Source organism: Lathamus discolor, chromosome 1, assembly GCF_037157495.1.
Source record: "Lathamus discolor isolate bLatDis1 chromosome 1, bLatDis1.hap1, whole genome shotgun sequence".
Classification (NCBI taxonomy): domain Eukaryota; kingdom Metazoa; phylum Chordata; class Aves; order Psittaciformes; family Psittacidae; genus Lathamus; species Lathamus discolor.
The window spans coordinates 156131500-156153837 of NC_088884.1; the positions used below are offsets into that span (position 1 = coordinate 156131500).

The following is a 22338-nucleotide window of genomic DNA, read 5'->3' on the forward strand; positions in this document are numbered from 1 at the left end:
TCCAGTAGGTTATATCACTAGCAATTGAGATGATATATGATTACATACTCTGCTTGGGTCTTGCTTTTACACAGAATCACAGAATCCCAAGGGTTGGAAGGGACCTAAAAAGATCATCTAGTCCAACCCCCCTGCAAGAGCAGGGTAACCTACAGTACATCACACAGGAACTTGTCCAGGTGGGCCTTGAATATCTCCAGTGTAGGAGACTCCACAACCCCCCTGGGCAACCTGTTCCAGTGCTCTGTCACTCTTACAGTAAAGAAGTTCTTCCTGATGTTAACGTGGAACTTCCTATGCTCCAGTTTACACCCATTGCCCCTTGTCCTATCACTGGATATCACTGAAAAAAGCCTAGCTCCATCATCCTGACACCTACCCTTTACATATTTGTAAACATTGATGAGGTCACCCCTCAGTCTCCTCTTCTCCAAGCTAAAGAGACCCAGCTCCCTCAGCCTCTCCTCATAAGGGAGATGTTCCACTCCCTTAATCATCTTTGTGGCTCTGCGCTGGACTCCTTCAAGCAATTCCCTGTCCTTCTTGAATTGAGGGGCCCAGAACTGGACACAATATTCCAGATGCGGCCTCACCAAGGCTGAGTAGAGGGGGAGGAGAACCTCTCTTGACCTACTAACCACTCCCTTTCTAATGCACCCTAAGATGCCATTTGCCTTCTTGGCCACAAGAGCACATTGCTGGCTCATGGTCATCCTCCTATCCACCAGGACCCCCAGGTCCCTTTCCCCTTCACTACTTTCCAGCAGGTCAACCCCCAACCTGTACTGGTACATGGGGTTGTTCTTCCCCAGATGCAAGACTCTACACTTGCCCTTGTTAAATTTCATCAAGTTTCTCCCCGCCCAACTCTCCAGCCTGTCCAGGTCTCGCTGAATGGCAGCACAGTCCTCTGGTGTGTCAGCCACTCCTCCCAGTTTTGTGTCATCAGCAAACTTGCTGAGGGTGCACTCAGTTCCCTCATCCAGGTCATTGATGAAAATATTAAACAGCACCGGTCCCAGCACCGACCCCTGAGGAACTCCACTAGTCACAGACCTCCAGCTAGATTCTGCGCCATTGACCACAACTCTCTGCCTTCTTCCTTTCAACCAGTTCTCGATCCACCTCACTACTTGATCGTCAAGCCCACACTTCCTTAGCTTATCTATGAGGATGCTGTGGGAGACAGTATCAAATGCCTTACTGAAATCAAGAAAAACTACATCTACCGCTCTACCATCATCCCTCCACCTAGTCACTTCCTCATAGAAGGCTATAAGGTTGGTCATACATGACTTCCCCCTCATAAAACCATGTTGGCTGTTCTTAATGACCCCCTCATCCTTGATATGCCTAGTGATGGAGTCAAGAATAAGTTGTTCCATCACCTTTCCAGGGATGGAGGTAAGGCTGACCGGTCTATAATTACCCGGGTCCTCCTTCTTGCCCTTCTTATAGATTGGTGTGACCTTTGCCATCCGCCAATCCTCAGGCACCTCGCCCGTTTCCCACGACTTACCAAAGATGATGGAAAGTGGCCTAGCAATGACCTCCGCCAGCTCCCTCAGCACCCGTGGGTGCATTCCATCCGGACCCATCGATTTACAGATGTCCAGATTGCATAGCTGATCCCTAACCCAATCCTCATCTACCAAAGCAAACTCCTCCTTTGTCCTGACTCCTTCTGGGGCTATAGAAATCCGGGGCCCTCGGGGAGAGTCTGCAGGAGTAAAGACAGAGGCAAAGAAGGCATTCAGCACCTCTGCCTTCTTTATATCCTCTGTCTCCAGGGTACCCACTTCGTTCAGCAGTGGGCCTATATTGCCTCTTGTGTTAGTTTTATTTGCTATGTATTTGAAGAAGCCCTTTCTATTGTCTTTAACCCGACTAGCAAGATTGAGTTCCAAGGAGGCCTTAGCTGTCCTAATTGCCTCCCTACATCCTCTGACAACTGTCCTATATTCCTCCCAAGCGGCCAGCCCCTCCTTCCATAATCCATAGATTCTCCTTTTATGTATTATAACTGACCAAATTTCATGCCTGGCATAGCTGCAGAGGTCACACAGAACTAGTACAATATGCTACACTCACATGTTTGCATCTCACAAACACACATGAAGCATTTAGTGTAACTTAATAAGGTATAAAAAAAAATAATAAATCCTACCTGCTCTTCAATAAAACGCCTCTGTTTAAAAAATTCCCAGTCTTCCTTTAGCATGCGTTGTTTTGTTTTCATTGCCATCTAAAACAGAATTTAAGGAAAACTCATTGATTTGATGACAGAAAACCTACACTGTTGCCTATCAGCTCCATTAAACCCAGCTTGTCTGTATTATTTTAAAAGTACATACTTAGTCAATATGAAATGTATTTTATTTGCTAATCATCTGAGTCACTTTAAAGTTTTATGTTTACACAATTTTTCAGTCAGATTTTCTCAAGTTATTCTTATGTTAACATTTATTTTCACAAAATATTTTCACAGCATTTTCAGTAAAATGCAATTGGCTTTAGATCCTCAACATCTCAGACCCACTAACATCCATTAACATCGAAAGCTACAAGACTTTCAGCAAGGCTTCAACACAGACTCAAGTGCAAATTCTGATGCACCATGTGTGGAACTAACCACCCAATCCAAGAGTCAAACAAATTAGAAGTAGTGACCTAGACTAACACTATTTATGCCGCTTTTCTCCCTCAATGTATTTCATGCTCATAATTCACCTAAGAATGGAGAAATATTTTATAATGACTCATCCCTGAATCACATCCCCATAAATGCATATAGAGCCTGTAATTTTTTGTACACAAATTCTACTTTTCTGATTTAGTAAATAAATTGACTCTAACAGAACACAAAAGCTTCCATGAATTTTAACACAGCAAAAAGCAAGAACAGAGCTTCTCCTGTTGTACCTTTCAACAACATTTTAAGAGTACTACTTCATCAGTGAGGAAACCCAACTATCCCTGTTACCTTTTACAGTTCTTTTTTCCATTTACTTTATTAATAAAGAGGTCTACCTCACAAAATAACGAACTGCTTCATAAAAATATTAGTGAACCAAACTCCAGGAGGTTATACCACTAGCAATCTTAATTTTTCCCCGTCCTTCAAAAGCACGCCTCCAGAAATTCATACTTGATCAAAAGTTTAAAGTTTCATTTTTAACTTAAGTATTTTATTGCTATTATCATTATTTAACTTGGGAAAATAAAATTCAAAGGTGGGGATCTGAAAGAGTATTAAGAGGTAAAATTTTGCTTAATGAATTTCTGAAACAATCAGCAGCATGTAATTCTAATTAATAATGTGGATTTTCATTTTCCAGTGAGGTCACATTAACACAAAAGAAAAAAGAGTTTATCATGTGCATGTGTGTGTTTTTTAAAACACAGCATGCACGAAATAGTCTTGAACCACTGGTACAATTTCTTAGACACACTAAAAAGTACTGCAGAGCCTGCAGCCAAAAGCATCAGAAATTTCATCCTGGCTGTACTACCAGCTTCTGAAAACCTTTAAGCTACATTTACACACAGCAACATTCAGTGGTTTAGGTGCCCTGGCACCTAGCTGAATCCTCACCATCAATGACAGACACTTACATTTGCTATGCATTATAAGAGAAGACTTTAATGCCAAAGAATGATGTTTAAAACAGCCAGTGCATTAACTGGGAGCTGCCTACTCAAGCCTGCCAACAAACTGTCAAATTGAACAGCATGGTTTAAGTCTTGGTACTCCTGAGTATTAATGGGCACAGGGGCTGAAGCTAAACTTTTCCTACTTTCAACTTCACATCCTTTCCAATAACCCATGTCTGCAAGTATCTTAAGTTATTAATTTCATAAATAATTGAAAATCACTGTCCCCTCTTTGTGTTCCCCAATGAGTATTTCAGCAGGGCAAAGTAGCTGCAATACAAACCAAATGATTTGTGCCCAAGAATTCTGCTAGGGAGTAGGAGAAAAATTCAAATGCAATCAAAAGGAAAAATTTACATTTCAGTCTTGCATCTGCACTGAATACGCTACCACTGCTGCTCAAAAGAGAAAACAAGTCCACTACCACTTTCTTTCTTCCTCCCTGTGTATTTGAGGCTAGAAACTATTTGAGATCCCTCAGACAGGACATAGTAAATTGAGACAGGCAGGTGAACAAGAATTTTTCCATTCTGAAACTGATTCAACCATTAAACAAAGCCAGCAGTCTGGTCAGAACTGATGTACCACTAGATCACCTGTGAGAACTCTGATGTGCATACAGGCATCACAGGATGCTTGGCACTTCCAAACTTTGAAGTCTTTATCAAATGTGAATAGCACATTTGAGCATCTGAAAATCCCACTTGTGAATTCCATCTATTTTCCTAGTCTCTTTCACTAGAAATAATTCCTCTTGTCACGAACTCTCAGCACTGAAAAAAGTGTTTCAATTATTTATACAGCCACCATGAAGAGAAAAAAAAAAAAATAAACCAAAAACAATTGTACAATTTTTTCTTACTAACCTGACCAGGACTGTAAAAAGAAAATCACACACGGAGAGAAAAGCAAAAAGCTCTCCCATGGCTCTTGTGGAGCTGGGCAAAGCCATTCCTGTATGCCTTTCTTCAGTGGGAGCCATCACAAAAACGAAAAGGAAACACTTTCACACCAAGTACATATGACTACCTTACATGCTTCAGACATTACTTTTCAAAATGATTGAGATATATTTAGTATCTTCCAAGTTAAATGTAGTTGAAATTTGGCAATGATCCAGAGGTACACGCTACACACACTTAAATTCTTCTATATTCCAGATACCCTAAACATTTTGTTCAGATTTTACTGTGATGAATACAGGTGTTGACATGAACAAATCCTTATTCTACATTTTGTCACAGCCTGTACACTTGACACAGCAGTGTATTAAGTTACAGCTGTGTCATGCACAGACATGCTTTACACAGTGTTTTAAAAAAATAAAGTACTATTTGCACTGCTTGTAAAAGATACTCCCCTTTTTCCCCCCTCAAGAACACGTAACATGACGTGTTACATGACTGTAGTGGAGACTCCGCTAACTGTCTCTGCTGATGCCCTAGCTGAAATTTGGGGTATAGTTCTACAATAGATATACGAGGACCATTCTTAACTTTTCCTCTGTGATGATCTGTATTCTAACCTTTGACAAACTAGCAATAAAACCTCTTAATTTTCTTAAGCCAAGAGGCAGCAAATACTGAACATGCATTCACTATTAAGATCCACAGTAGCCAGGCTTTCCGATATCTACCTCGTTGACAAAAAAAAAAAAAAAATCACTGCAAATTTGGATAAGATGGTCATACTGAGTGATGTGTTTTTGATTGATGGAGTATAACCACAAGTTATCACCAACACAACGTTTAAGGCAAAACTGTAAAAATGTTTTTTCTATGTATAAGTACCAATAAAATACTAGTATCTTCTTGAAAATTTGATGCTTTAAGTTTTAAAAGTGTTCCCCCTACAAACCCCCTCACAGGGTTTCTTTTTTGGTCATTAAAGAAAATCATCAGGGAAGAGCTAATTTTGCAGATCAACCAGTCAGAAGCCTGATCTCAATGTGACTACACAAGTTCTATCTTTTGAAAAAGAAGTGTTTATGATGAGAAGTGAACTGAGCTCACTTTGTTACTGGAGAGGCAGTATCAGACACAATACCCTGACACCAGGAGGAAAATGACTTCTAGTACCACAAAATGTGAGATGATGAGATTTTACAGAGCTGCAATCAAATACTTAGATCCAAAAAAGCAGCCAGACTAAGAGAAAACTTTTTAACTGACACCTCACAGATGCAGACCCCAAATATAGAACAATCTCTAAAAATAAAATTAGTTACGTCCTGTCTCCACCTTGAAGGTACTGGAATTAATGGCAGAAGCTCACTTAAATCTTCATCACAGGAATAGCTTCTGAAGGGCATATACAATATATTATAAGACTTTAAAATGTGTGTTATCTATAGGAGTAAAATAGCATTACTAAATCTCAAATTTGATTTCTGTATTCTTAATGCCCATAAAACTTAAAAATACAAGAAAAGCTCTATAAAATTCTGTATTTTCACTTACTTCAAAACATATTCTTTCTTCTAGCTAACTAAACAGTAATCAAAAACTTACCTTGAGGTGTTTAAAAGAAAATAAATCCAAGTTCTTTGAATATGAGCAATTTTGGAAGAGTATAAACAACCACTTGCAAAATAAACACCTATTTTCCAAAATATTAGGCTCTTGACAATGTAGGAGTTGGCACAATGGGATTATTTTCTAAGACTTAGCACAAACTCAGCAGAATCAGCTATCAGAACATACACTTAATTAAAAAAGGATAACTTCAGAGGGCTCAAATATTCATGTAGGGAGACTGGAGTTCCGATTTTGACAGCTGTACAAAACATTACCATCACACTACACAACATGCAACAGTTTTTAAAAGCAACCTCTTCCTCTGAATTTCATTTAATGCAATTATTATTTTGGAAATTTAAAAGGTTTTGTGGGTGGGTGGTTTTGTTTCTTTTCCTTTTCCTAATGACATCTACAAAAGAGTTTCAGGTTACTGTGCTACAAATATTACAGGCTAAAGAAATTCAAATACATTCAAAGACCATCTCTAAAAAATGGCACAACAGTCTTCAACAATTTTAAGGTTTAACTTCTGTATAATTGCCACTGCTATATTAGTGTTCTTTTCTATTCTGAAAGACTGACATCAATGAGAAAGGTTACATATTGTTGCTTCAAAGCTCTGGATAAAAATACCTCACTGGAGGCACAGGCGGCACCCTGCGCAATCATCTTGAGACTGTTTACATGATGCTTACCTGTTCATCAACATAATCATCTATTCTTTTCTGGCATTCAAGCCATGCTTCAGCAACTTGACCCATTTCCTGTTCCAGCTGATGATACCTTTGAAGCAAGGTACTATACATATCTTCACTACAGGAATCATGTGTTGTTCCAAGCCTGAAGGTTCAAATAGCACTTGTTAGAGAAGACACATTTCACTGGAAAATTAAGCTTTTTAATGTTCTGCCAACCAAAAAAGTGTTAAGAGTGCAGTTATTGTTACACCTAGGCCCAGAGCTGCTTGTGTCCCAAAATTGAGTATTTTTAGACATTCTTCATAAAATACCCAACAACTGCCTGTTCCAATGTTCTGTAACCAACAATAACAAGAAGGTGGGAAGTGCAACATTTCCACAGCCTCTTTCCCACACACAACCAGATGTCAAACCTACTGAGCCGTATTTATTCCAATTTTGTAGCTTGATATATTTATCTTTCCAAATTCTATGAGCTAAATACACACATTGACTATTTACTGAAAAGCTATGTACTAAAATAAAGCCAGAAGCTTGTTAATCAGAACTCACATGATCAATGTTAAAAAGACTACTAGACAAGTTGGAGTTCCAGCTGGAAAAGTGCTGTAGAATGAGGAAACTGAGGTAATTTGGCTGCATGCAGTTATCTACTATCACTTGAGCAGCATCACGTTCGAAAACGTCATTATGCCTTTCACTGATGACTGTCTCTGTAAGGAGCCACAGAAATTGGAGACAGATTTACCTCCCTTTCTACTACTCCATTGTTGTACATCGAATTCCTTTAAAGAAATAGCTATTAGAATGCATCACCACAACACTTAAGTAAATAAGCAAACTTCGGAGATCTTGACTTCAGAAATAAATAGATAAAATTCTATTTGATAATGTGTGTTTAAAGCACATTGAATTGTAATGACCTGTAAATTAACACAAATAAACTGAAACTTTTCAACACTTCTCTTCAGTAATGAAGAGGAAACTAGAAGGCAGTTAATGAGGCACAGAGGCTGTGTGGTGAGTCAAAGCCAGTCCCCCAAAAAACAAATACAAGCATCTCAACACTTCATATTTAAGCCCAATTTCCAGCATTTCAGGGAGGTTTGTTACAGATTTCCATTGCAACAGGATATTAATTCAATCTAAGAACTACACAGTACTGCCTATCAGCTGGCAAAGAACTAAGCCCTTAATTTTAATATGGCAATTAAGTATAATGAAGAGCTGAGCAAACAAGACAGCTCAGTAAGCATTAAATTACAGCTGTTAGCATGACTTCACCAATGAATTCAAGCTTTATTTTGTTGTTTTTGCCCAGAATCTGCAACACAATCACTTACAAATGGTGCATAGGCAATTTTGCATATTTAAAACTTGGGAAGTCTATGCTTAGTAGAGTAAAAAAAGCAGTTTAAAGAGATATGGTGACTATAGGGTACACCTCTTCCTCACAATCAGTGCAAACATTGTCAATTCCTGTTACTAGACCACAATTTACTACCTTCCTTAATGCCTGCATTTCTGGTATTTTGCAGTTATGTGAAATTGTGATCCCGACTGTATAGAAGTTAACAATTTGTTCTCATGACTGCTGCTGTACTATTCTTTCAAACACAAGTTGTGCACAAAATCTTTTTTAAAGTTAGAAGAAAACCTTCATTTTAAAAAAATTTACATTAGCAATGCAACAGCATTTACGTTTTCAATTTTTATTGTGCCTCTTGTGTAAAGGTTAACATGCTACCAGTCAATACACTTTCACCCCTCAACGCAAGTATAAAGTAACAATCTAGGTAATATTTCAGTCCTGTAAACAGAAGTGGAACATATCCCTGGGCTGCTGTAAAAGAATAGGTAATAAAAAGCATCACATACATAAAACTTAGTCAGAATTGCTTATTTTGTATTAACTGAATCTTTGAAGGCATAACTGCTGACATAGATCCTACTGTATGCCTGCGTATCTTGATCAGGAACCCAGAATTTTTTGGCCAACAGCATTAAACTAAACCTTTGCATTTACCCTGAACACTGTCCCACACCATACAGGGAAAGCAAAGAGGCTGGAAAAGCCCCAGGTTATCAGTCAGGTCATTACCAAGCCCCAGTAAAGCAGTCCATTGAATGTAGGAGGTGTATCAGTGGTTGCATGTAGTCAAAACCATCTAAACCAAAGAAAGATATTTAACCTCTAAGAAATCTTTCATATAGCCAGCTTCATCAGGAAGTACCAGTCATTCAGCTATGAAAGGACTGGATTTCCTTAAATACTGAGTTGATTACAAAAACACAGCCTTATGAAATGCTGTGTCTGATCCAGAAGCTCTGCTGATTATTTAACTCTTGATAAGCATATGGACACTCTTACAGCTGGTCTGCAGACTGCACAACTGCGTATGCCTGCTAAACAAACCAGAGGTGTTGACTAGGTAGCAGAACAAGATACAAGACATTAAGACTCTGGCAGTTCACCCTGAATAAATTACCAGTCCTGTGAAATACTGACACAGCTTACCACATACCAGCTAGTAACCTCCATTCCCAAAAGACTGCTATGTTTAAGTCTCCCTAAAAGAACATCTTTTCTAGCCTGACATCTGATAAGCATCCTTGGGACTAATCACAGCACACGAGCTATATACTTTGAAAAAGCCAAATACACACAAAAGATTCAGTGATTTAAATAAGGGATGAGAGAAAGGGTGAACACAAAATATCTAAGTGAAGCTGAGATGCCAAAATGCCATTTCACATTTCTTCTTCAGGAAGAGAAAACAATGAGGTCAATGCTCTTTTGAGAAGGAACTCTAGCAACACCTTCTCTACTGATCAAGGGACTAGGCTCATGTGAGGCATCTCTGATGGAATTTTCCTCCACCAATTCCCAATGGAAGGCAGATTATCCTCCAGAAGAAAAAAAAAAAAAAAATCTCAGGAAAGGCTACCTAATTCTCTTACTTCAAGACCCACAGAACTCAGCAGTAAAACAAGACATACACTATATGAACTGGAAACCATAGAACGGGAAGCTTGTGATGAACCTTTCTTTCTGAAGACATTCATGTGAATCTATCTGGGCAAAACCAGCTTATACAAAACACCCTTAAAACCATCTAGAGAACACAGATGTATTGGAAAAGAAATTCCTGCAAGAAGATTCTGACTTCATCATATTTAACCCTTGCAGGTAGCTGTCACCACAGCGATGTTCTGCAGGGAAACACCTTCTGTTGCTCTGATTTTCATTGCAGTAGCACTTCAGAACAACAGTTAAATGAAAACAGTCCACTACTTCTGTTAAGAAATGACTGTAAGCTTCACTAAGAGGCCTTCATCTGCAGAGCTGATGAACATAAACAGTCATGATACAGCCAGGACTGCTGGAGTAAGAGATGCAGAAAGGCCTTGTCAGAAAGCATGGAGACGACTGGGGAATACAGTGTCAGGGACAGTGGTACTGGGAATCACTGGAAAAATACGCAATTGAACAACATGCTACTGAACACAGAAACAGAATTATCTCTCCAGAGATAAAGAAAAAAAACCCAAACATAAAAACCCAAGGAGAAAGGGCTTTCAGTACAAACCCAGTGTCATGTAAACCAATTAGACAAAATATTCTGAAGGACCTTCAGACTTCTTGCTGAGCACAGCAACAATTAAGTTATCTTGCCTTTTCTTGCTTTCCTTTCTAGTATCTACCAGATACTAGAGCAAAAGGAGAACTCAGAAGCTTCTTTATTCACTGTGAACATCTCTTGTGACAGCCTTAATCAAACTGCTCTTGTACCATGGAAAAATACCTGAGACAATACCTTTAAAACACATGTACACTGAGCGTGAATGTCTTCATTAGGAACTAGATTGAGAAGTCAACGCAAACCTATCTATGACTGCACTTTAAAAATGTTCAGACTGAGGACAAAGAAAAACATTTATGAGAATTAATACATCTTCCCTGGAGAACCCAAACACTTTGCAGGTACAGAAATTACAAGCAAAGGAACCTTGCCAATAAAATACACATTCTAAACACCCAGAAAACATAAGCCACCAGGCCTACAAGCATATTGCAAGGGATGTTGTTTCTTTTGCTTTCTCCAATGAAAAGATTGGTTAAAACTCCAAATTAAGTTACTTGTGCACTGTGGGAAGCATGAAAGCATTGAGGCTTTAATTTGCTTGTAGAGCTACAGAGACAGCAGCAATGCCTGGTGACAAGTGAAAAATAATACTATTCAGTCATACCACCAGCATTTTCATTGGCTGCTGTCATTTCACTAGGTAACTGACAAGTAAGTCAATTAGGGTTGTAATTCTTCTGACAAGCAAGTTATGACAGCAGCCTGCTCAATCAACAATAGTGTTTTCAAGACAGATCAACAAGGATTTTTTACCTATTAAACTGTAGAAGCAGCACTATGTTGCAAACAGAGGTTATTACTTCTTCAAATTACAAAAGAAAAGTTGAACTCTACCTTAGCTGTGACACCAACGTTGGTAAGCTATTCTGTAAGAGTGGCTCAGAAAATACCAGGTTTTCAAACAGATGCTTATTGTGCAATTCCCATGTCACCTGAAATTTCTTCAAATGTTCATTTTCCTATTAAAATAAAAACCAAAAAGCCAAACAGGGTTAGGGAAAAAAAAATAAAATCTTTTAAAACAAAAAGATCTTGCCTCAGACAATCTAATCTTCAACCTACAGCCTGTATCAGCCAACTCAGATCTTATGCAGTTTTAATACCCGGAACCTCAGAATTTAAGTAATTCTTTGATAACGTGTATAACCATAGCCTCATTCATTGTTTTTCTAAATTGTCATGGATTAGAAAAAGTGAAGAATCACACTGTAGTTGAAAGCTGTCATTCACTTCTGCACTGAAAGATGGATTTTACAATCTGAACCAGTTATTCTCAGGTTTGCTTGTCAAAGAATTGTCTGATTATCTTTCAGTTCTTTGAACTTACCTAGGAACAGACATATATAATGGCAAGCTGTAACTTCAAAACTGACATAAGTCAAGTAAACAGTTCACTCCAAATACAGCTTAAACCTAAGGTTTCCTAAGTAGAGAAGAGACCAACAGCTTACTTGTCTAGTAAGCAAAATGTTTTTCTATTTGAGGTTATTTATTACATAACTGTATTTAATTTCAAGGCCTAAACTTAAATTTATTATTATCAAAACATACAAATCAAAGACAGGTATGATATATCTTCCAGTCAGTTTTCCCACATATAGCTTGCAGCATGCAGGGTTTTTTATACAAGCCCCTTATTCTCCCAAGCAAAATTAAGTGCAAGCATTCTGGCTATCAGATCAGCAACGCAGCCCCATGCACCATAACCCTGAATAGCCAGAAATATCAGAATACTCTGGAACTTTGAAGTTTTGTTACGCATAATGGGTTAAAAACTAAATACATATTTTTATCAGACCTAAACATGAGACTCTCAGTATTAAAAAAAAAAAGTCTGGAGATTCACTATTATTTAAGAAGGGTGAGTGTCTCCCCCCCCAATTCCACAAAACACTTCCGCTTTCACTTTGAATACTGTCTTCAAAATATTTAAAATTTCTAAAAACTGCCAATGATTTCTTAAGGGTTAACACTGAGGTAGATTTCCTAAGCAATTTTCATACTATTCTGTGAACAAACCAGTCAAAACTTGCACACAAAATCTTGTATGTTGGATTGCACAGATTATGGTAAATTCTCCCTTCTAGTCTGCTGTACTGTGTACTCAAGGGCTCTTCTGTAATGACCACAGTTGTTCCAGCTTGCTCTCAGTATGATGTGTTATTCCCTGGTGGGTACAAGGCTTTAGTTCCTGCTCTTGAACTTCCTAGTTAGCTGGATGCCTTTGAAAGGAAGAGCTGTTCATGATTTCACTAAGTTTCTCCTCTAGGTATTATATGCCTTTGTACAGCATGCTACATGCAAAGGTTTTACCTTTACAGGAGGGCTGCACTGAGTTTAAAGATCTTGACTGCCTCTTATATGTTTCAACTGAAAAGATTTCTTTTTCCATAGCACACCCGAACCTTGAGAGAGAACAACCATGCACATTGGAAGGGCTAGCAACTGTACTACCTGTACTGAAAGCTGTGACATACTGCTCTATTTAATAAAAAGGTTTAATAAACTTTAGAAATGTATGATAAGATACAGTAACCCACATTCTCACATTTCAGTTTCTGAATGTCACAGCTTAATAGAAAGAGGTTTTCAGTACTTAGAATCATAGAATCATAGAATAGTTAGGGTTAGAAAGGACCTTAGGATCACCCAGTTCCAACCTCCCTGCCATGGGCAGGGACACCTCACACTTAACCATGCTACCCAAGGCTCTGTCCAACCTGGCCTACTTACTGGGATGCAGAAGCAAAAGGACAAGAAAAGTCTGGGATATTTTGTGTTCTTACACTTTGTTTTTTTTTTAAAGAATAGGAATTTTATTTTACTTTGAATTCTGTCATAAAAGGGTAGATCAGGGAGTTCAAGCACCTTCTGTCTCTGCATGGCCATTATCTCAATCCCTCACACCTGTTAAGTTCACAATAATAAGCAGGAGAAAAATAATAAAAGATAATTTTCTTATCAGCAGTGTAATTCTGGTATTAATTGGTTCATTACTGGCAGATCTACTTCGAGAAAGCTAACATTTGTACTGTAATCCATCCGCTTTTCAGCTGAACCAATTTCCAAGTTCCAGAGCAAATCAACCCAAAGAGCAATCTTCTCTCAAGCACCTTGTTAGAGACTCAAGGACTATTAAAAGCAGCCAATAAACTGGAGATGGCAGTGACCTCACATCTGTATCTAAGTGATAAAGCTGGGGAAGACAATACAGACAACAGCAAATACAGAGCAGTGACAACAGAAAAAGGCATCAGGTATGCTCAAGTTTCTCCACAGAAGCAGCTTCCTGCTTTGCCAATTCAATTTTACTGACAGCCCTACCTCAGTTAACGACATTCTGCTTCCCCTCCATTTTATATCCTTTTCACCCGTGGCCACTGTAGACTTGTTACTGCCTGTTCTTTTCCTCTTTATAAGCCTAGACAGTCACTTTCAGCTAACTGGCAATAAACCCCAAATTTACTGGTTTATCCACCTTTTAGTTTTCTTTTTGCTTGCACAAACTTTACACAAGAAAAGAACATGATAAGGACATAAACAAAGGATGCACAGGAAAGGATTACTAACAGAACAGGATTAATAACCTTGTCAGCCCTTAAACAAATAGAATTACAGAATTTGTTTATTCTATTACTCACTCATGATGACAGTTACTCAAGAAAAGACTGCTTATTTTCTACCTGACAATATAATCCCAAGTCTAATATCACAACCGGTTGACAAAAAAAACCAACCCCAAAACCAACCAGCATTTAAGAAAAAACAAGAACTTTAGAAATAAGTATCATGGCAGATTAATTCCGAGGCAAGAGACCATCTTTTCAATTAGCCATTCATGCTTATAAGTAAAAAATAAAATTGAGCATTGAAACAAGCTAAGTTAGTGCTGCACACAAAAAACTGTGTCTTTTAAATGTGGTTGTCAAGAGACCATTGAAGATTAAATGAAAATGTGGGAAACACTTCTCTAAGGCATTATCTAAAAATTGTAGACCTGTTTAAAGGTTAGTTTCAGAATAAGAGCCACAAACAGCATTCTCTCACCTTTTTCTTTAGTAAGGAGAGGATTTCATCAATTCACTGTAAGAGATACCTGATCTACATTTCTGAAGAATTAAATTTGCATTTTCTGACCCCCCCCCCATCTCCAAGCATGCACACACAAAAACCCTTATACTTTACAAACCACAGAAGACACCTGAAAGAGTCTAGAACAGCTCTGCTAGCACTGCCCCTAGTAAACAGAAGCATACAGGTTATTTTTTCAGTCTTACCAGAGTAACTAGGAAGGCGCTGATTGTACACGCTGCCTGACAGAGTGCACTGTATTCTTCAAGTAGGAGTGAGATGAACTGATGTGCCTGTGGTGGCCCTTGTATTGCTAATGTTGATGCAACTTTAGATCCCAGTGACAAGTGCCTGAGTAGACGAACCTTCATTTCAAGCACATATTCTCTAGCTTGCTGTTCCAACCGTTGGTAAAGCTGATACGGATCTCTTTCACAAAGCCTGTATTTTTAGAATATTTGTAACCAAAAAAATAAGTAAATAAAAATAATGCATGTTATTAACAATTTTCACTTTCCTAAAAATATTTACCAGTTACCATGATAGTCATCAAAATGAAACAATGGCTAAGGTTTACATAACTACCTGAAATCTGGGATAACACAGTCCACTTCCCTATTTTTACACTGCAGAACTGAACTCTTGTGTAGCTTTAGGACTAGGAGGCTTGCACACCTGAGGAACAAATTAATTTCGGACCTCAGTATTTCACTTCAACTTGTGAGATAAAAAAACCCCTTGACTCAATTTGCATACAACCCTACAGACACCTAGACTCTTCAGACAAGCTTCTTTGGAACTTATATTGTGCTCTTGCATGCATGCCTACTAAATGTTCCAGCTGGAACAGCCAGATCCAGGCCTGATTAACATCCTGTAGAAGGACAAGCATTCACTTCAAGCCACTGAGGGAGTTTGATCTGATAGGCAGTCAGAACATGCCTAAATACGTACTAGCCAAACTGTCCTTGTTGACTGCTCTGGGGGACCCTCCTGTTGTTCAGCTGCACTGAAAGACATTTTGTGTAATTAACAGGCTCATAAGACACTCATATAACTCCTTCTCACCTTGAGTTTCTTATCCTTTCTGTACAAGGACATTTTTTTCACCTTTGTTAAAGCGGCTGCTTTAATAAGGTGTGGGATTCACAGGGCCACAAAGAACATCCTTCAAAGGAACATATGGCACTCTCCCGTGCTTAACTGCAGTCATTACAAATGACTGGTGTATTTATTTTTTTTTTTTAAATCCAGGATAGGGACCAGAATTTGGGACTCATTTGTCTCAGGGAAGCACACTAATACTGAAGTTCCAGAACCATATTACCCTCCATGCACTCTATTCTGCCACTCAATACCTTCAAAGACTGTAAGATAAAGCTTCAAAAGGGGTGAGGACTTCCTGCTAAAGGACAGCATACAGCTGGCTAGGTCTGATACTCTCCTGGAAATGAGACACAGTTCGAACCACCTAACACAGAAGAAAACTGAACACAATGGCCACTTTTGAGTACTTCAGAGTAAAACTGTACTATTTGAAGTCCTGCAGATGAGTTTAAGCACTTACCTTCTGGTTTTTACAGTGCAGGAAGGTGAGGAAGAACAGGATTAGGTAAGTACTTAAGAGTTACATGAATAAAAGCCTGCTGCTATCTAGTCCTTATTCTTCCCTTGTCACTCACAAAATAGAATACTATCACATTGCCATAAAGTGCGCCAAGATCCGATAGGGACAATACTTGGCACCACTAATTATTCTCAAATAAGATGACCAGACAGTCCATTTCTTGCCAGCTGTGTCCAACAGAGCTAAGCACGGAAACCGGAATTTCTGCCTTTTAAACATTTACCTGGCCACAGCATGATCTTGGCATGATACCTACATGGCTCATTTGGGGTTTTTTGGTTGGTTTATTTTTACACTTTGAATACCTACATGGACTAGCTTTCTTTAATTGTATGACATTAGCACCATGGACTGGACACTGGTTTCTGCTCAAACACAGAACCCTCATTTTATTTCATACTCTGCAGACCATAAAGAACTTGAGTGAAAAATAATCACATTGACATTTAAGGTTTCCCTGTCTGAAAGCCTGTTTCTGCCTTTGTTTTCAATAATCTCTTTCAAGGGTGAAAAACAGCTCTAGAGAAATCAAAGGTCCCAAGTACATAAGAAAGGTACACAGTATGTGTTCCAATTTCCAAAATTTTTCCATTAAAGAGATGCTGCATAAAAATCAGCAATCATTTTAGCTGTGATTCAGTTTTAAGTACCTACACACTAGACATCTTTGATTTCAAAACCTATGTTGCACATTTTGATCACTTAAATAAATAAAGCATGACTAATAGGGAGGCATAATATATTACTCTACTTTTACACAACTCATGCTCAAAACCAAACAGTTTTTATGTAACAGAAGTGCAATAAGATCACTTAATTATCTATTAAGACTGATTCAGCAGTATAGTCATACAAAGAGCAATGGTAGATGACTATAATATTTCAAAAGTTTTACCTTGCCAGAATTTAGCTTCAACTAGAAACTCCACATGACAACTACAGTTTGTCAGACCTCAGTGTGTTACATACATACAGAACCAAGGAGAGCAGCTATTCCTTGACCACACATTCACTTAGACAGAAACTGAGTAACCTTCCAGAACACTTTAAGGACAGCCACACTATTCTCAAAAGAAAAAAAACCCCACAACTGTGGATCTCATTAAGCACATCTTCAACTTCACACCTAGAAAAGCTATAATTTCAGCTTCTGAAATGAGAGAGAACATCACAGTATCTTCCTCATCTAGTAATCAAAGCCTCTTCTAGCTGTTACAATTACACTAGGATACAAACACTATTTTAACTCAGGTTAGTTCGACAAGGTAAGATTTTTCATGTAGGGCAATTCAAACTAAACAGTATCTTACTATAATAATAATAATCATATCCAGGTCTTTTAAAGAATAAGATTTTTGAACCCTTCTGTAATAATATATTAATATTCCTACTACAAACAGCATAGGAATTTAATAGCTACACATGCATTCAATACAGCAATTAAAAATCCTGCATGATACGGCACTGACTGTTCTAATGGTGAGGCAACCATTCCAAGTAACCAGACTTATAGATGGCAAATAACATTGTATTAAAAAGCAATATTCCGAACTACTTAAAAGCTAACTTTAAAAATGCTCTTGCCAATTACTAGATATTTTTCAAAGTGCTATACCTATCCACCAGCTCTTTCATTCCTTCTTTATCTGGTACCAAAGATTGGTCTTGGTCATCTGCCAAAGGGGTCCCAGCTTGGCGATATATACATCGAACCATGTATCTTACTTCTGACCAGTAATTTTGGAGCTGCTGAGGTTCACGTTCAGGTTCTGTTGAATTTTCTCTGCAAATAATGACACAAGTAATTACTTAGTATCTGTACACTGCATAGGTTTACTGATTCCTGCTGTTTTGAGGCTGCTCTTCAGAAAAAACAACATACACCTAAAAATGCCTACAATATAAAACTGGCTAAAAGCTGCCATCTGTAAGTTACTGCTATTGTCAGACAGCCTGTTTAAAGAGTTTAAGCACACACCAACAGATAAGCTACAGCACTGCCAACAGTAGGACTACAGGCAGCATGCTGTTGAGTTTGATCAGCTCTTACCTGCGCTCATTACAGGCCTCACAGTTGCATGCTATGTCTGAAGGAGAGGAATTGCTAAGATCTGCAGCAGGTACTGTCTGTGCACCAACGGTTATTCTTCCCCCTCCTACAGACTCCTGCTGTGATCCACTGTTTCCAAGAGGCATGTGCAAAAGGAAATCTTGGCTCTGAAAGGGGGAAAAAAAAAAACAACAAACCCAGGTAGCTTTCAGTTTGTAAGGTAGAAGCCTGAAATGTTAATTGGTACGCAAATATTCATGTGGTAGTTCTTAGTGGTGAATATATTTTGGGAGGACACTCAACCAGGCACAAAGAACTTACCTTCAAACAGCTTAATAAATGCAAGAGGTGAACTGAGAAAACCAATGGTATAAATATAGTTCCATTTCTAATTACCAAGGTATGTTGGTTATAATTATTACCTTTAAGTACTCCAGCATAAACAATGAACTAGGCTAAAGGAAGGCTTGCATCATCCATCATTAACCATAAACTAGTAATATTTCTTCAGTTTCTATCTGACAACATGTTTGAGTTTTGTAGTTTAACAATCCCTTCTAGCAAAAAGCATGAAATTTTCTTGTTTACAACAGCCAGATATACTACTTCACAGTAACAGATGCTAGAAAACTGCTGTCATTGGGAATGGATGCTATCTCCTGGGTACAGGGCTGCTCATTACTAGCAGATAATGCAAACCTCTGTCCCAAGGCTGCTGGTATTCTGGTCTCCAGTTTCTCTCCCTCCTCTGCGCTTGCAGCCCAAGTACAGACATGCTTCCCTCCTGCAACCATCCCAAGGTTGACATCAGCTTTCTGTGGCACCAGGCAGAGACCTCTCCCACATTTGAGAATGACTGAAAGGGGTTTTTATGCTTCACCCCAGATCCTGGAGCAGGATGAAGACAGGTCAAAACAAAGCTGTATGCATTTGCTGCCAACAGCAAGATCATCTACTGGGGAAGGTGTTGAGGCAAACCAAGGTATGTAATGAGAGCACCAACAACCTGAACACAGGAGCATCTATAGCACACCACTTGTACTCTGCTTTGTAATGACTGATAATAAGAGGGGGTTTTAGCACTCACCCCTTCCTCCAAACAGCTTCTCTAATTTCACTAGCCACCTAATCATTACCCGCTTTAAATCAAGCTTCCTAACTTGCAAAATCCTTCTGTTTGCTTCTAAAAAATCCTCTTTAAGTAAGAAAACAGTTGCCAATTTAAAAAAAAAATACTGTAAACCTTTATTTTACCTGGAGTACATGTAACAACCCATTTAGGAAGCTGCCTTCCTTATACTTGTAGAACACTTCTTTACTAGTTCATTAAACAGAGCTTAAATATGTCAAAAATTTTGACTCAGCTGAACAATAATGTGCTTCTCTCTTGCTGTGCTTTGAACTCTCTAGGATGTGTTTACCAGACTACACATATAATTCCCTTAGATGTAATGTCAATGTAATGTCTTTTGATTAATTTTACTAATCCTTGTTAATTGCAAGAATATCAGTAAACACTAGCTGTATACAAGTGATATACCCTAAATTTTCCTTACAAAAGAGCTATGTTAACTGTGCTTGTAACATAAGTTTAACAACATATGCTATACAAAGACAATCTTGCCTCACATTGATTTGTTTAAAAAAAACTGTATGCACGTACGGATGTGTGGCACAGTCTGTTAGCTCTCTACAGGGAGACATCAGCTAGAATCTCTAATACTTCCAATTATCAAAGTGTGTGGCTTTCCAGATCAGTTGTGAAGATTTGGCTCTTCAGTAAAGCATAGTTTACTTCTAATCAGGTTTTCCTAGACCTGTCAGTGAACTTCTTGTATCCTTTTGCTACACTGAGCACAGCTCTTACGTGAGACTGAATTCTCATTTGAGAGTATATTTTAACACTTAATTTAGAAAGTAATCACAACTTCCAAGTATTAGCACCATATATTACATGAGTGTTTGCAACGATACAACAAAGAATAAGAAATTGTTATATGCATACAATATGATGTGTTTTTTATAAAAAATACAGGAAAGAAAAGATGACAAAACTCAAGACATGCAGGGAGGTGGTAGTGCAGGTGCAGTGACTCAAGAATATTTCCAAAAGAACAAGGAACTTCACATCACAAAAGGGGCAAAAGACACGAGCAGACATAGAAAAAAGTGTAAAAATTAAAGTTGCATTGGTAAGAGTAGAAGAAACAGAATTTAAATAAGGGGGGAAAGGACAAAGCATAAGATCCAATAAAATAAAAGGGAAAAAAAAAACCAAAACCAACCCAACTAGAAACATCCAAGGCTTGCTCTACTCAAAAATCCAAAACTGATTCAGAACTCATAATTTTTGGAACAACTTGCCTGCTCAGTTAAGCTCACGGGAAAACCAACTCAGAATCTCCTAAAATACTTTCTATGTACTTACAGTTTAAGTGGTTCCAAAGCACAAAGTAGCATTCATAGAACCATTGAATAGTTAGGGTTGGAAAGGACCTCAAGATCATAGAACAGTTAGGGTTGGAAAGGACCTTGAGATCATCCAGTTCCAGCCCCCCTGCCATGGGCAGGGACACCTCACTCTAAACCATCCCACACAAGGCTTCATCCAACCTGGCCTTGAACACCGCCAGGGATGGAGCACTCACAACCTCCCTGGGCAACACATTCCAGTGTCTCACCACCCTAACAGGAAAGAATTTCCTCCTTATATCCAATCTAAACTTCCCCTGTTTAAGTTTTAACCCATTACCCCTTGTCCTGTCACTACAGTCCCTGACGAAGAGTCCCTCCCCAGCATCCCTATAGGCCCCCTTCAGATTCTGGAAGGCTGCTATTAGGTCCCCACGCAGCCTTCTCTTCTCCAGGCTGAACAGCCCCAACTTCCTCAGCCTGTCTTCATACGGGAGGTGCTCCAGTCCCCTGATCATCCTCGTGGCCTCCTCTGGACTTGTTCCAACAGTTCCATGTCCTTTTTATGCTGAGGACACCAGAACTGCACACAATAGTCCATAACAATGTATCTTCTTAGTCTACTGAAGTACTTAACACTTACCACAAGAGATTGCTCTATTGTAGCATGCCTCTCCTCCTTTTCAACTGTTCTTCGACAGTCTGGACACACCCACAATGGAAGATGCAGCATATTGTTTGCTTTTGGAGATGTAGAAAGTGCTGTTTTGCTAGAGTTTTTTATTCCGCTCTCTGAAAGCGAGGTATCTTTTCGTTCACTTCTACAAAGAAGACAATGCTCACCAGTTGTATACGGTGCCCTTTGGCCCAAGCCAAAGGTAAAGGGTGCCTACAAAAAAATTTTTAGATAGATAACTGGTTATTCACAGAATATAGCCTGGAAAAACCTATTCTGAGATTAAAACCAAAACTGAAACAACATATCCCCACCCACCCCCCCCATATTTCAACAGTCATCATTAAATGGTGAATATTTGGAGTATCCCAAGATCAAACATCAGTTTTTAATATCTATGTGGCAAACAATTATTCTGATTATGAATACATTCCCATTTGAAAAGTAATGTTTTCAGGAAGCATGGACTACAGCCTTTCCCTCTAAAAGAATTCAGCACTGATGTAAAAATTTAGTAAGTAAAATTAAAAAGGGATAGTACAATTCCTTTTAGTGTTATTTTTAAATAGATAAAAAGGAAAATAACTGCTCTTTGAAATTTTGTCACCTTTTTTAATATTAACAGGAATAAGGATACTTTCAGTTAAGCTTGTTACAAAATAAAAGCTTAACTCAGTTTTAACAAAACCAATCAGCAGGGTCTTAAAATCCACTATCAGTTATTGAATAAAGTAAACTTGGCAACTTATGAGGGCAGAAGCAGTTCAAAACCTAATTTCTCTTCCAAGATGGTACTGTGCATGAAATCATGGTTCAGCCATGTAATGTGGATTATTCACCAGGACTGACACTCAAAAACACGTCAAGCAGCACAAGCCAGAGAGACCCAGCTTTGTAAGACATAAGCAAAGCTGTAACTAATGGAACAAAACCATCTTGTCACAGCAGAATCATAGCGCTGTCTGATTACATTACAGTTACTAA

At 38.5% G+C, this 22338-nt stretch overlaps 1 protein-coding gene across 3 annotated transcripts in view; it reads right to left on the bottom strand.

Moving 5' to 3' along the window:
* Positions 1–22338, bottom strand: part of FAM193A (family with sequence similarity 193 member A) — an 82059-nt gene that overhangs the window by 25867 nt on the left and 33854 nt on the right. For 2 of the 3 annotated variants that reach the window (XM_065660600.1, XM_065660582.1), the window contains exons 3-9: positions 21322–21567; positions 18267–18433; positions 17832–17999; positions 14796–15030; positions 11353–11477; positions 6869–7013; positions 2168–2245 (exon numbers count right to left, since the gene is read on the bottom strand). In XM_065660600.1, coding sequence (XP_065516672.1) covers positions 2168–2245; positions 6869–7013; positions 11353–11477; positions 14796–15030; positions 17832–17999; positions 18267–18433; positions 21322–21567 — 1164 coding nt within the window. The remainder of the gene's footprint in view (positions 1–2167; positions 2246–6868; positions 7014–11352; positions 11478–14795; positions 15031–17831; positions 18000–18266; positions 18434–21321; positions 21568–22338) is intronic. The other variant, XM_065660591.1, reaches the window with a different exon arrangement.